The sequence below is a fragment of the Coturnix japonica genome, chromosome 2 (assembly GCF_001577835.2).
Source record: "Coturnix japonica isolate 7356 chromosome 2, Coturnix japonica 2.1, whole genome shotgun sequence".
NCBI lineage: Eukaryota > Metazoa > Chordata > Aves > Galliformes > Phasianidae > Coturnix > Coturnix japonica.
The window spans coordinates 124,308,611-124,324,954 of NC_029517.1; the positions used below are offsets into that span (position 1 = coordinate 124,308,611).

Consider the following 16,344-nt stretch of genomic DNA (forward strand, 5'->3'; position numbering starts at 1 on the left):
TGAAAACAACTACTACAAGGAGCCTTTCCAATTGAAGTCAGTGGCTATTTTATTTTAAATCAAGCTGAGAGGTATGCTAGAGTTAACTAGAGCTAACCAGCAGAACAACTTCAAAACAGAGTGAAGCATCACTACAAAGCAGCTTCCAAAACTTAGCTAGCTCTGTAAGATGATGCAAATCTCATAGTGTTATGAGTGTTACCAGACAGCTTGACAAGCCGACGTGCTGCTGCAGACAGCATCCTTACACCCCTGGATGCAATGACAAAAAAAAAAAATCATTAATACTGGCACCTACTCATTGCTCATTAATCCACAGACAGCTGAAGACTAAATATGTACATTTCTTTAAAGAATTCTATGAAAACATTCAGATGCAAGAAGACTTGTTGTGTTTGTGCTTCTAAATACTACCTCCCGTTGCCAGGATATTCATCATGAATGACCAACAGCTGACAGCTAGAGAAACTTGGCCTTATGAGGGAATTTGAGCTCTAATAGCATTTTGCAGGGATGCTGTTATTTTGGTCACGTGGAATGCCAAAACAAAAAGCACTAGAACTAAGGATTCATCATCATTTCTTCCCTCCCCAATATCAACAAGATTCTGCATAGGCCTTGCCAGCATCCCAATTACCATTCCTTTTAAGCAACTTCTGGCTCACAGATGTTGTTACAATCATTCCTCCTAGATCCTGTTCCAATAATAAAAGGATGAGCTGCTGCTGCAAACCAAATTCCTTTCATCACCAAAAACGGAGGCTTCAAAAATGTAAACTGAAGAAGCCCTTTTACCTCTTCAAACCTAAAAAACAGCACACTGACATCTTTTAGAGAGAAATACTTCAATAAAACCAAAATGATACACTCAACTCTGAATTCCAAGTCACACTGTTACTATCACTCATGGCAAAGTATGAAGAACCTAGGGATGCACAGAACTAAAAAAAGCTATTTACTACTGCATGCACTGACAACACCAAGATCTTCATCAAATTTAGTGCCTTGCTATACTGTGGGGCACATACAAATTGATCTATCATCCTAATCTTAGTACGGGGCTGAAAAGAATGTGAATCATCTTCATGTGAAGTATGAGAAACAGAAGTAAAGGTATCAGGTGACTGGACATCATAGAAACTTGAGACTAGGGAGTGTTTTTCTTCAGCTCATTATCCCGTCAAGGCAAAGTTGTCTACCTTCCTATATGCTGTATAAAACAGAAACACTGGAAAGATCTTAAACTATATTGCAAGTGATATGCCATCCTGCAAGGTAAATCCTCTCAGTCTCTCTCCCAGGGCAAGCAGGTGACAAAATGGGTCAAAGCAACTCATCGTGTCTCATTAAATCATTGGCAACACCACATCACAGAATCATGGAATCACCCAGGTTCAAAAAGACCTACAGGATCATCCAGTCGAACCATCCACCCATCACCAACAGTTCTCACTAAAACATGTCCCTCAACACAACGTTCAAACATTCCTCCATGGTGACTCCACCACCTCCCTGGGCAGCCATTCCAGCACCCAACCACTCTTTCAGAGCAGTAGTATTTCCTAACACCCAGCCTGAATCTCCCCTGGCACAACTCGATGCCATTCCCTCTAGTCCTATCACTAGTTTCAAAAGAGAAGAGGCCAACCCCCAGCTCACTACAACCTCCCTTCAGGTAGTTTTAGAGAGCAATAAGGTCTCCCCTGAGCCTCCTCTTTTCCAGACCGAACAACCCCAGCTCCCTCAGACACTTCTTGTAAGGCCTGTGCTTTGGACCTCTCACCAGCTTTGTTGTCCTTCTCCAGACGTGCTCCAAGGCCTCGATGTCCCTTTCTTGCACAAGAAAATCATCAAGTTACCAGAGAATAGCTGCCACCAGGTCAAAGCGATAGGAGTGAAAGATGAAGGATTTCAGAAGCAGGCGTTTGATTTCACATTCCTGGCTCTCCCACTGACCATCTATGCAGCTTGAGCACAATTAAAAAGCATGCACTTGTCATGTTGTGTCGGGGTACTGAGCATGGACCAAGATGTTGCACTTTAAAGAACTCAAGAAATTCACACAGCATGTTACGCACCAAGTCAGCAACCTTCTTTGGCACCTCTATGATTACAAACAGAAAAAGCGCACTCAGATGAACGACGAGACTCAAGAGAGTGGTTTGGAGGATACCCAACCTGTCTCCAAATCAGCTGAGATAACAGACCCTCAAAAAAATCTGGCATATGGACATATCCGGCAGGACCTCTACCAACCTCACAAAACTTGAGTTAGAAGAAGGTTATTTCTTTCCCAAAGGACAATAAAGAATGAAGTGTGAAGCATGCACTCACCCCAAAAGAGCTGTAAAAGGGTAGTAACCAAGTAAGGACACAGACTGCCAAAACTCATGGTGATAAACAAAGAAATAATTATAAATAAAGAATGATCAGAGAAAACAAGACTCCCCCCCGCACTGTGTCACAATGCAGCTGTCAGACATTCTCTAGAGACACATGCATCAGAAGACTTGCCTTAGGTAGAATTATGATTTAGCAAAACAGAGACAATAACAGATTAAAACTTTAATTTAAAACTTCGCCAACAAAATGTGATTACAAAAAGGGAAATTATCTGTACAAAATAAGAAAGGAGGTACTCATTTAGCAAGAGACTGCCGTTGTCAGTGTACACTAGAGGACAAACAGTGCTTCAGGTCAAGTGACAAGCGAGAAATGAACAAAGTGAATTTACAATATGGAATTCTGAAGTGAATCTTCCATACCAGCAATGTAAATTGACTTGAAGCAGCTCAGAAGCAAACCAGGACTTATCAGAAGTCAATCTTCCTTGTAAATCCCTTTCCTCTTAATTTATAGGAGGAAGATGCACTACAGCTGTAGACAGCGCAGTGCGCAGGGCCAGGACAATGACTTTTGCCATGTTTCCTCCCACCTGTGCCCCCTTTATGGCCTTCTGTAAAAAGATGTGCAATTTGAGTGTACCAGAATTTAAGCTGAGTCACAACCTACTGCATCTTCACTTAGCAGTCAACTCCCGACTCAAAAAAGACAAAGCATCAGCTTGGAGACAGTGATGTGATTATGGTGACTAAGAACATCAGCTGCATCATGACTCCTATAGAACTGATGGTTCTGAAACTTTTGAAGTTAGCATCAAATAACAGGCATTGGTCAACAACAGATTAGTCTTTGCAACACTGCAGAACTCTTTTCCGCCCACCGCTGTACATAAAGACAGAGACAAGAGATCTTTAAAACTTACAACTGAATAGGCAAAAATGGCTGGGGACTTCCAAACTCCTGGGTTCCTGTAAAACTGAAGCACATACTGTGACTCTTAGCACTTTTCTGCACTTGCCCACATACCTGATCAACAAAAAGGAACTGCAATACAGTATTGGAGCATGCACATTTTTCAGGCAAGCCGGCTCAAATCTTCCAACCAGCTTCATATTGAGTAGTATTTACAAGTTTATCAACCTTCATTATCCAAGTTTAGTGAAGGGGGGGGGGAAAAAGCAATAAAATGTTTTGGCCCAGATTCACATCACCTACTTGCAGATACCTGAGATACGTAAGATGGAGCAGAACAGCCTTCTGTGCCCTACCTACCCAGTAAAATCGCTACATGGAAGTTCAAAGACTTCGATCTCATCCTAGAAGAGTGACAGGACTCCTTTTTCTCCACTATAGGAAAAAAAAAAAGACAACTATATTCTAACTTATGAGTCTTGGTTACATTTAGCACAATTGTATTGCTAGCTTAAGTGTTATTCACTTGACCTTAAACATGAATTTTTTTCCACTGGCAGCTATGACCCAACAACACTGCAGAGTGCCTACTTTTTAAGAATCCTATGAGAGATGCACAAGTCCTCTTCACCACTGGAAAAACTGAGAAAAGCAATGCTTGCTCAAATTCATAAGGTAAGAAAGTAGCTAGTCAGCATTACAGCTTCCTGGATCTCAGCCCTGTGCTCTGCCTAAAGGAATCCAGTACTAGGAAAACTACCATACAGAATCATTCCCTCTCTGAGTCAAAAAGATTCACCAGAAAAACTGAGATGCTAATAAACAGAGTACATAGTTCCTCATTCAACCATGAAAGAATCCTGTAGTAAAAAAACAATTAAATCTATTATATCTTTAACCTGGAAAAGTTTATTTCCAGCTTTGATTCTTTGATGTCTTAAAGCTTTTAAGAGAAAGTTGTAGATTCACTTACTATGAACATAATGCTGCAGTGAGTACCTTTTATATTCTAGTTATAAGTTACTGTTTGTAATACCCAATTTTACAATCAAAACAGAAATCAGGAAGCCAAGAACTTAAAGATCTCAGCAAAAAAAAAAAAAAAAAAAAAACCTCAGGCAGCTTCTATTAAAACAGAGCAAGCCTTGGACATGCCATGAAAAATTAGAGATTTCAATTGTGTATCTGTTATTGCCATTTTGAAATGAAAGCCCTCTTACCCTTAGCCTTGCACATCTCAAGCTGTTTCAGGTTGGACATATGCTGCATGACAAGAAAAAACTGCTCTCAAAAATACAGCTTAAATAATGGAAATAAAACATTTGCACTTTACTTTATGAATGCAGCACAAATATATCACTTAAACAATGCTTCCAAAGACCCCAGGACTTAAGCACAGTTATGGAAAAAAAAAAAATCTGCTTCCTAAACATTAGGGTTAATTTGATCCATCTGTCATCCACTGGACTCTTGACCAACAAGCTTTTAACAGGCAAGATAGAACATCAGTAGATTTTCCCATCACAGCACAGAACAAGATGGCAAAAATGGAAGCCTGCTGTGACAGACAGACAACACTGTACAAAGGCAGCTTATTTTTAATGGCAGAATCAAGTCTGACACTACTGGCTAGCCTGGAGTAAAATCTATGTTTTCCCTTCTGAACTTTTTTTGTTAATTTTCTCTTACACCAAAATAATTGTTCCAAAACTGTAAAATCCAACAGCACTACAGAGAGCTCAGTTCTTTAGCAAGCTCTGCACCAGGAAGGATCGATCCTACAAGCAAATAAAACCAAAGAGTTGCTGTTTCCAAGGGCAGGAGTAGTTTTTTTTCACTGGTCACCTAGTCGGAAACCTTGACCCCAATTGTGTCTTCCACCACCCTGCTGATCTTCTGCAGCTCTTCTCATGCTAGCAGGTGGGATACCAAACCCTGACACTCCTCCTCTTCTGTTTGGCAGCCAGCGGTACCTAGGACAAGCCAAAAGAGAGAGTTTAAGAAATAGTTGTATCTTGGAAGTAATTACCAGAATACTTTTTTATGCACTCCTTTTACCTGCAAGGCTTTGCAATAAAACTAGCTTTTGAAAGCAGTACCTCTCAGGATTCTTTTACTGTACTGAGGGCTTAAAATTGGAAATAAGTACTCTGGGGAACATGCACCTTTAGGATATGCTCATATATAATAATCCAAACAATGGGAAAAAATGCATAATACAAATTGTCTCACTGTTGAGAATAAACACTGTGATATACACTTGATTCTCTGAACTCCTTTCCCTTTTTTTTTCCCCCCTTAAGAAGTAATAGAAAAAAAAAATCCAAATTAATTCCGAGCATCTCTCTCTCCAACTGTTACAAAGTCTACAAAGTGCTCTCTAAATAAGCCTTCCTGAGGAACTGTGGACCAAAGGGACTAAGCACTTAGCTTGACTGAAGACAAAGTTTAAGTGATCTGGACGGAACAAACTGGTTGTAAGACCACATAATCCAACTACCATTTAAATGTAATGACCTAAAATACAGCTTTTCTGCAGATGCCAATCCAGGGGGCTATCAGCACAAAGTTGCTTCAGCTCTATAATAAATAGTTACACTGAGCTCCTCTAAATCTTCCTGGATTTGCCCAAGAAAATCTGAAGCCCAAACATAAAGACACATCCCTTAAAAGATGATCCTGTATAATCTTCATTCTAATGCTAAATGTATCAGTAATTCATCACAGAACCTTTTATTTTCCCAACGCATTACAGTGCAGAGGCAGCATTTATCCCTTTTTCACAGTACTTCTATTTGTGCTTCTCAAATATAGAAAACAAACACATATACAGAGAACCAACAAGATCAATAATCGTTTCAGAACTGTTACTACCTTGAAAGACATTATAAAGCAACATTTAGTCTTCTAATCTTCACAGTAAATTAGGTTGAGCAGGAGAGTTTGCACATACAAAGCTTCACTACTCTTAAAAACTTGCACAGGAGGTGCAACTGTATTTCCACTTTTTATCTTTTAACCTTTCTACAGGACAAACCTTTAACTAACCATGTTGCTAACTGAAGTTTGGTAGAGGCACTGGTATTTACAACTCAAATGGATGTGGACACGGGGAATTGAAACTGCAGTCTTTGGCTTCTGATCTTAATATTCCAGTGCCAAAACAATGAATAAGTTACAAAAAGAGCACTTTAGAATCCAAGACTTGAATTCTCAGCCAGGGTGTCCAACACCAACTGCAGAGCAGATACATATAATGGTGCCTAGCAAACCTACAATGGATTTCTGTCATTATGTATTGCTTAACTGGTAGTTACTGTAACAATACATGGAAATACAGAAAAAGGTTGTTTACAGGAAATTATTTAAAAAGAATCTGATGGATACTGTTTGATAATTGGCAACTGTTGATAATTCTTTACTAGTTTAATTCATTATTAGAGGCATAGCTTTTCCTCTTATTCTCAAGAGCAGGTATAGAACACAAGCTACCCACTGGGGAAACAAAGAACACTGACCACCTCCAATGAAAAGAAACATTTTTGATGTCACAGTCTATACACTACAGCACAGCCACTATATGCTGAAGCACACTCATTTAACGAGGTATTTTACACTTTGCAATCCCAGAAGATATACGACCTTATAAACAATCCTGAAAACTGGTCCAAATAAACAGTGAGCTACAGCATTAAGTCAACTTACAAGAACTGAGGTGTGGACAGAAAATTCCTTCCTCCCAGATCCATTGGATATTTAAACATTAGGAAGAAATACAGGTGTCCAACCAGATTTCCTATGAGCTCATTGATGACTCTGCAAAGAAAAAGAACAGTTTCGCAGGCTGTTTTCCCCAGCAATAAATGAATACTCATCTTCTGCCAGTTACCACTGTTCACCTGCCACAGGCACTGCCAGGGCTGTGAACTACAGAAATTTCCCTTCCCTCAGCATTTTGCAGCCACTTCTTTAGAAGGGCCAGCATTCAGCACCAACGCACCAACAGGCTGTTCCAACCCTCCCTTCCAAGCCTTCTCACAGACTGTACTGAAAATGCAATTAAATGCTTGTTTACCACAGAGAATTAAACCCTATAGCCATCAGTGTCTAAAAGAAAAGTTGGTAGAGCTTGAGAAGTCCTTGCTGTTTTTGCTGGACAACCTGTCTCCTGCTGTACTGTTGTGTTCCTAATTTTGCAGGAACGCTGCTGAATGGAGGCCCTTGAGTGTTTTCTGTCATGCACAGAAACAGCAGGTATCTAACAGCAAGCAGTCTTCTCAAGTAATGGATGAGTCAGTAGGAGGCACAGCCAGAAAAGGGAACTGAGGTTTATTTTGCTGTATTCCCATCTCCTCCTTTTATAAATCAACCATGCAACTTGCTGTTGTCACTGTGTTACAGCGGCACCACGTGGCCACAGCCAATACAGGGCACTAATAGGAAAGACTGCACAAGCGGGACTCTGCATCACTACGCTCAGAGAAATGCAAAGCAGGCCAACAGACACAGAAAGTGCTAATATGGTACTCCACAGACTTGCAATTGTCTTTTCTCCGTGTTTCACATGCTGATAAAAGCTACACATTGGATAAGGTTCTGATGGAAAGAAGAAACACTGCTTAAAAGATTCAAATTAAGTTTGTTTCTAAAAATCAGCAGCGATGACTGGTCTTACAGGATGAAATCTTTCTTTGCTGGGCATCATGCTTTTAGTAAGGAAATGGCCTAATGCAAAGATCTACCTGAACAATCACTTTACTATTACTTTCTCCTCACTTAGCTCTCACATCCATAGCTCCTCTTTGCATTATCTTAAACAATCACCATACAACACTGACCAAGATCAGACCGATTATACAGCTCTAAGCCTCTTATTTTAGTAACGCTGCTGATGAGAGTGATAAGAGATAGCTGTAAAAGACTTCACAACTTTAAATAGGCCTTAATTGTAAATACATACGATCCACCAATGATGTAGTTGAATCCCAGAATAACCCAGGGTAGGTAACAGGCCTGAAAAAGAACAGAGATACAGAAATTGTACGTCCAAGTGTGGAATTTGAACCTGCTTAAGATCCACTGCACTACTAAGTATGATTAGACTCTCAGTTTTTAGCAATGCGCAGATCTTGTTATATTAACTTAAGTAGATTATAACCAAAACAGCCGTTGCTTTACACTGAGAAACCACTAACGTGTGGACAAATCATACTTGTTTTAATATTTTATGTAGATACATCTTCTGCCATTTACATTTTCATCACAAGACGTGGCAGAATCAAACCAATCTGCACAGGAAAGAGCAGTTTCCAAACATTTTCTCACTATTGTTCAGCTTTTAGTCAGGTTAATTACTTTTTTCCCCCTCTTTTGTTCAGATCAATGAATTTCAGTTGTCACTCAGTGTGGTTTTACTGAAGAGATGTCCTGGCATCGTATGGAAGACATCAGAGAGAACTGTCTTCATTGCATGTGAAGGACTATATGTCTTCATGAAAGCATAGGACACCCTTAATTGAAGAAAATACTTCTTTTTCATCCCTCATTCCCTTTGTAAGCGTATTCCAGGCAGAAACCTTCCCAAATAATCTGACTTACCTTAAATCTTGTTCCAAACCAAAATGATACAATCATGTCTCTGTTCAGCTGGGCCCACACATAAAGTACTGACATGATGAGCGGAATCATCAGCAACTGCAATGTTAAAAAGACAAAAAGTTACCATCAACTTCACAGACATCTGAGAAACTTCAACAGGCAGCAGAAGCTCTAAGGTTTAAAAGCACAATACATCATCAAGTCTTGAAAGAATGCCTCAGAATCTTCACCACCACATGCCATGCATCTGCACACAAGATCAGAATGCTAAGCAAGAGAGCATACTTAGTCATTCTCTTTTGCTGTGCTGGAAAATATTCTGTTAATGAAGACAAGTCCCCCCTACTGGGTTACAGTATATGACAGCTTCAGTGAGCACGTAAGCCCAAACAGGTGGTGTAATTCCTGAAAAGGTACAAAATTACCAAGTCACATATTATAAAATAGGTTTACCCTGAGTGTCTGAGCAAACATGATTATTTCTCCTCACTCCTAACGCGCAGTCCATGCTTCAGCACAGAGCTGCAGAGACGCACCAAAGTATCTCAGGCTTTGAAGCAGGGTAGCAACATCATCACAAGACCAAGTCAAAGGGCTCCAAAGCAACTAAGTGAAACAGTAACCACTACTCCCAGATGCATGGTAACACACCTACAGCAATCAGCAACATTTGTGCCACAATCATTTCAACGCACAAACCAAAGCACCAACCTAAACACGTACTCACCTGAGACTACACTAACATGCCAGATTAAGGGTTCCTGCATCTAATTTCCAAACCCTGTGTCTCTCATGCCACCACCCATGGAAGTTGTGCTGACAACCCCTTCAAAGTACCACAGCCAGACATGGCAAAGTTACCTTGGTAGAGCAAGGAAGACCCAGCTGTCCTACTCTATAATCTCATTTTTCAGGTAAAAATGGAGGTAATCTTGCACAGAATTAGGGATATTGGTGCGAGCTTTGGGTGGTGGGAACAGAAGTAAGATGAGGACAACAGCAAAGGCGCTGAAAACAAGCAGTTACCTGACACAGCTGCATTTAAGAAATGCTTCCCTTATTCCCTTCATCTTAACAACTGGGCAGGTAAGAACACCCTCACTGAAACCTTCAGACTGCTATTTAATCATTCCTGTGAGCATTTTGCACTTCACGGTCCTGATGTGAATCTGAAGCTGCATTTTGCACAATAAAGTCTGCAGTCAGCAAATAAAAGGAATGAATTCAAGAAGACTAATTAACCTGGGAACCATGTTTAGCTAAGAGAGTCAGAATACAGAAAAACATTCATTAGAAGAAACTGTATATATATGAAATCTTGGGACTCCTTCAGTAAAATGCAGGTACTTCCTGACTGCCAGAGCTGATTCTCACTCCTTGACTCCAGAGTCAGATCCAAGGCTTGCAATGTTAGCTGAAGCTATCCCAAAGTACTCTAACTGAAAGAAACTAACAATACACACAATCTATTTTGATATAAACTAGAACAAGCTAGCTTTAACTATGTTTTATGTAGCTAACTCTGCCTGTAAGGCCAGTAATTAGCAAGAAAATTGAAGATTATTACCTAAAAAAGCTGCACTGCACTTACCTGCATGTCCATTGCTAAGCCAGTTATCTACCATTTTACCATTAAGGAAAAAGCAGCAAAGCCAGATAAAGTGGCCAGTCTGAAAGTCAAGCCACAAACAGATTCATCTCACAGTTCACAGACAACAACCAACAACTACAATAAAGCAAATGGCCTCTCAGCAACACAGGCTGTTTTCCTAGTTACAGCTGTGGTGCAACAGAACAAGCAGGAATTCCCTCCATGCAGTGGAATGTGGCTAGAGATGGTTAATCTATTGATTAAGGTGGTGTTTCTACACCTCTTCCTGGCTGCATCTTGTCTACATTGATGTCAGTGCTCCCTCTTTTCTATGTTTTGTTCCACTGCAAATTGCTGCAAGGAGGCTGGGAAAAACACCGATAGAACAGGAATGTCTCCAAGAATGGAAGTTCCAAAACCTCTGACATCTGATCAGTGTCACAGTGAAAAGGTTATTTCTTGAATCTAAATTGCATTTTCTGTTTTGTTTTGTGTCTGCTGTCTTTCTTCTCATTACTGAGGACCAGACTTCTCTGGCTTTTCCTTTACTCCCTCCCCCATCAGGTAACTATCCATATGGATGAAACACCTCTAAAGCTTCTCTTCTGAGCAGTCCTTGCTCTCTCTGCTTCTCCTCATGTGACAGATGCTCTTGTTCCTTAATCACCTTCACACCTCTTCCCTGGAGCTGCTCCAGAACATCCAAGTCTCTCTTGTACTGGGGAAGTACTGCAAGTTCTGCATCTCTCACAGCTGGGCTGCATGCAGCCCCTCAGTCATCCCACCAAACCTGAGCAGAGAGCTTTCAACCTGCTGGAAACACACTGCTCAGTGCCGCCCAGGAGGCACTCAGCCACAAGGGCACGTCCCCAGCACACAGTCAATCTGGTGACCACCAGCACCTCCAAGTCCTTTTCTGCAAAGCTGCTTTGCAGACACTGCATTCCCAGCCTGTTCCAGTGCACGAGGTTGCTCCCCATGGGCTATATTGAGTTTCATGAAGTTCCTGACCAGCCCATTCCTTCAGCCTGCAAACAGCAGCACAACCATCAACTCTCAGTTCCCAGCAGGTAAGGGCTCTTTTTGCATGGTACCCCTATGTTCCACTGAAGATCACTATCAGGTCTCCTTGGAGCTTTCTTCTTCTCCAGGCTGAACAACCCCAGCTCTCCCAGCAAATTACAAACCTGTGTCAATGCATACATTAGCATTCTCCCTGTTACCCTTCCAAGAAGACAGAAGTTTACCTGCAAAACATTTGTACTCTTTAAAACTTAGTCGCTAAGAGCTGGTCTTTGAATATATTTCAAACAGAAATCAGAGAACCGAAACACTCTAGAAGATGAGTGGAAGGATACAACAATGCAGATCCAGTTGAACAGAAGCATGAACATGTAATCTGCCGGTCTTCCATCAAAAGCCCCTGTAAACAGAAAGAACTTTTAGGGACGCTACAAAGTCATGATAAGAAATTACAACTCTACCTTTAAAAGTCTTAAGAAATCTCCAACTAATAAGCCACTGAGGGTATGTAGAATAACTCTTATGATTTTTAGTTTTAAAGTCTTAGAAGAACAATAGGAAACAGCAAGCAACAATAGGAAACAGCAAGCAACAATAGGAAGATGTACTTAAACTTTGCATTTCCTCTTTTGCTGTGTAACAATTGAGTCGTTTGAAAACTAGTTTTTACTCAAGCAAACTGTGCCTTCTTTGCATCACCTACTCAGACTTGAGAGACATCTTTACACTCCAGGAAGTTAATATACTATGACAGACATTACACGTGCATTCGGTGCCTTCTTCCAAGTAGAAACACTTGCCTAATCTCCCATTTCAAATGGGTGACGATGCTTTCCAGGACAAAGACAAACAAACAAACAAGCAGAACAGCAACACTCCCTGCAGATGATATAAAATTAAATTATCCTTAGATGCCCAGATGAGCTTATGACCTGGCAGAGAGAGGAATTAAAAACACAAAACCCCCAACCCTGGTAAGATGTTGGCAGAGACCTCAGCATCTGAGCTAGATTCATAACAACCTTCATATAACTTCATGTAGGCCAGGAAAGCATGGGAATACTGCTGACACAGACCCACAATACAGTAGCAAATAGTTCATCACAAAGAGCTGATTTACACACTGAAACATCAAAAGGGACAGAGTGCCACTGCTTAATCTTAGTACTGTGCGGCTTCCTACATCTGTTTCACATTATTCAAGTTTAGCCATGGGTGTTACATGACAGGTGGGAAAGAAGAAAGGAAAACCACTGAAGAACTATTTGGGTAAGTTTTCTATTTGGAGAACAACATAAAATTGAATCTTCCCCTTATTGCTGTTATACAACAACCCAGCAAAGTGCTGCAGACTCACAATCGCATCATTTATACTACTGTGAACTCTGCATATTCCCATTACGGTTTCTCTATTTGTTATGCTCTTCTCCAATGGAAACAAAACAAAAAACACATCAATCTCATTTCCCTCAGGAAGCTCAACATCAGCTTGTTAGAAAGACAAGTGCAATACAAAACCACATGGATTTTTCTCCCCCAGTTAAGTCTCCTCCCCTGTAACTTTGAAGTTACTATGCAACATCTGTGTGAGCTCAAAACTCACGTACAACCCTGAAAATAATCATCTTTATTCCTCAGCTTCACTGAGTAAGGAAACAGGTCTGTGCAATGTCAATCTGTAAACATATTACCACAAGTTGACACACTTCCCGCTACCAGAAGAGCAGAAGGATCCAAGGTTCTTATTGTTTTGTAGAAAAGAAGGACTGACATAATCAAGAACTTCATACCCAAAAATTTACCCTTAAAATACAGTGAAATGCATTGTTTCACGCAGAGCCATAGCTGAATTCCCAGCTCAAAATACAGGTAAGTAGTGCGGGTATGTGAATTTATTGCTGAAATATCTGACTTTCTTCCAGAAGACTTCTGCCACAGCACAACCAGCATAAACCTTTTGTAGAATACATCCAAGAAGTGATGTCTTATAATTCCTCTATATCCACCATGAACTCTCATTCCATATAGCTTTGTGCAGCTGAATGTCGTGACTGTTCTTACTCACAAGCATGTATTTGTTTATAACCTTCCACCAACAGACCAGGAACTGTTTCTAGTTACTGAACTACAACTACTTTAATTAAGAAAACAACCAAATACAATATGGCATCATGGTCACACTCCTTTATTTCCCTGTTATTCTTATGACTTAAAAGGTACCCCACAAGACTCTCCTAAAGACAGGTTGATGGGGAAAGCTCCCTACAGCAGGTCTTTCCTAATTCCCCCCCTATCTTGCAGAGCATTTCCACTTCAACCATCAGCTTTGAGACTGTATTATTACTACACTGAAATCTCTGCTCAAAAAGGCTTTTAGAAGGATTTTAGCTTTGTAAGTGCTTTGATTATTTAATTGAAACAATTATTGTCTAGCTTCAACAAACTACACAATACAAAAAGACTCATTTGAAGCCACCTTCTAACTTATTTCCCCTTTAAGCAAATTAAAATGAAGATTCTTTTCCACTGTCTGATTTCCTGCCTTCTACCCTCAAGATCCAACTCGTTCCTTAACTTTTCACATGTCTATTTGACAGAAGAGTACACTGCATTTGTAGAGGATCTCTCTCAATTCAAAACAACATAAAGAAGAATACAAATAAGAATCTTTGCCTTTAAAAAGAGAAAAAGCATGACCACTATTTTGTCAAGAAGGATACACCTGTTATTACATATGCTGTATCATACCTTCATATTAAAAGACATTAGACATAAGGAAACAGAAGTAAAACTACCTTTCAGTCTCACTTTCACTTCCTGATATCTGTCAACTAGAAGCACCAATTCCTCCTGCAGAAAGAAGGATCCCAACTGAACAGGCTCCCTGCCCCAAAGTCACAAAGTTCTCAGTGCAGTTTCTCCTTTGACTGACATCAGAGGGCACAGAGATGAGCCCTATTCCTCAGCTCTTTCTGAATCAACCACAGTTCCATTACTCCCAAACAGTCCCAGCAGGAGCTCTGTCTGTCATTGCAAGGACTCCATTAACTCGAGACAGTTTACCATTTGCATACGACTTAATGGACGACGTACCTGTTTCTAAACGTGATGAATATTGATACAGGAAATACAAATTCACCAAGTACAGAAAACCTGTTCCAGGTCCCACCGGGAAGAAGAAAGTTGCTGTTATTGGCCGCCATATCTAAAAAGAGCAAAGAAAAGGACATATTTATATGAATGAGATCATACACAAGGCTTATTAGTTTTAACAGGAAGATTAAGAAATAGATTAAAAATAGCTCAAGTATCACTTACCACTGTTTGAGCAGCCACAACAGTTGCTTCTTAATTTGACAAGCAAATCTATTTAGATTACAACAGCAATCACACAACTTTCCCAAGCACTTCCATAACACCCACACAGCACCGAGTCTTCAGTGCAGCAAAGGAATCTGCTTGCAATCCCATTTTAAAAGGGGATACAGAATTGACTCTGATCTGTTGCACAAGAAGGAGGAAGCCCACACAGCAACCTTCATTGAGCACCTTGCAGCAGCGGCCTGCTTTGGTTTCTTCACTAGAAGGACCTGGGGGTCCTGCAATTGAGAATGAAAGAGTCAACATGAGCGAATGCGCTTTGCAGCCCGGAAAGCAATGGAGAATCCTGGGCTCCATCAGGCGAGGGAAGTGTCAGCAGGCGATAGGGAGGTGATGACTGCAATCCATATAATAACATCTGCTTATTGTTGAGGCCACCCATCTGTTGCACTGTGATCCGTTGTGGAGCCCTCGTAACAAGAAGACATGGAGATTTTGGAAAGCGGTCCGAGGGGCGAGAAGATGAATAAAGAGGGCTGAGAAAGACCTCCCCTGACTGAGGAGACAGGCTGAAGGGAGTTGGGTTGTTCAGCCATAGAGAGGTATGCGAAGGTAGACCTCATATAGATATTCGTACTGGAAGGAACTTACTCCAGGAGGTACTCTTTGAAGGCTGACATAGCAGGACGGGGAATGGTTATTTAAGATTAAAGAGAGGAAGATTTAGGTTGGAGATATAAGGGGAAAGTTCTACTAGGAGAAGTGGTTGGTCCTGGACAGGAGTGAGCAGGGACGGTTGTGGATCCGCACGTCATTGGAGGTGATTCAAACGCAACCAGGCCTTGACGGGGCAACTGGGCAAACTAGATCTAAGCATAAGGTGAATTGTTATGGTGGACCTGCCAGGCAGGAGGAAACATACATGGTTGGAAGCATACATGTCGTTGAAGGATCCTTTCAAACCTGAGACTTCATTCTGCGATTCTGTGTGATTCTGTGATAGAGCTCCGATGCTGACACATAATATGAGTGCAAAGGCACCTCCTCAACTCAAACCACAAAGGTGATGTCCCGGCGTTACACCCTCACAGGTGCCATAGTGGCCGTGTCACCCTGTTGCCGCACTGCCCGTCCCGGACACAGGCCACGGCAGGGAGGCACGGCCGCCTTCTTGCAGCCCCGCACTACAACCCCCAGCATGCCCCGCGCGCCCGGCCCAGGCTCGCCTCAGCGATGGCGCCGCGAAGCACGCTGGGATTGGTAGTGCGGCCCGTACCTGGAAGCGGTTGATGAAAGCGTCGGGCCAAAGGAAGAGGTAGACGGGGCTGACGAGGCCCAACTTGCCGATGAGCGGCACCGCGATGGAGCCGGCGAACCAGTAACGGGTGATGAGAGGGATGCTCCGGAACCAGTCCCCCAAGTCCGACATGTCGCCTCCACCGAGGACTCCCAGGAACCGGGAGCTGAGGGCGCTGTGTGAGCTGAGGGAGCTGAGGGAGCTCAGGGAGCGGTGCCGGAAGGGCCGGGCCACAACCAGACGTGGCGCCGCACAGTTC

At 41.6% G+C, this 16,344-nt stretch overlaps 1 protein-coding gene across 1 annotated transcript; it reads right to left on the minus strand.

Annotated features, from left to right (window-relative positions):
• Positions 1-2,550: 2,550 nt before the first annotated feature.
• DERL1 (derlin 1) lies at positions 2,551-16,343 on the minus strand. Its single transcript, XM_015856196.2, has 8 exons — positions 16,065-16,343; positions 14,561-14,672; positions 11,803-11,867; positions 10,445-10,471; positions 8,854-8,949; positions 8,216-8,268; positions 6,961-7,071; positions 2,551-5,228 (listed from the first exon to the last, which is right to left on the minus strand). The coding sequence occupies exons 1-8, from the start codon at positions 16,215-16,217 to the stop codon at positions 5,090-5,092; spliced, it is 756 nt and encodes a 251-aa protein (XP_015711682.1). The 5' UTR covers positions 16,218-16,343; the 3' UTR covers positions 2,551-5,089.
• Position 16,344: the final 1 nt, after the last annotated feature.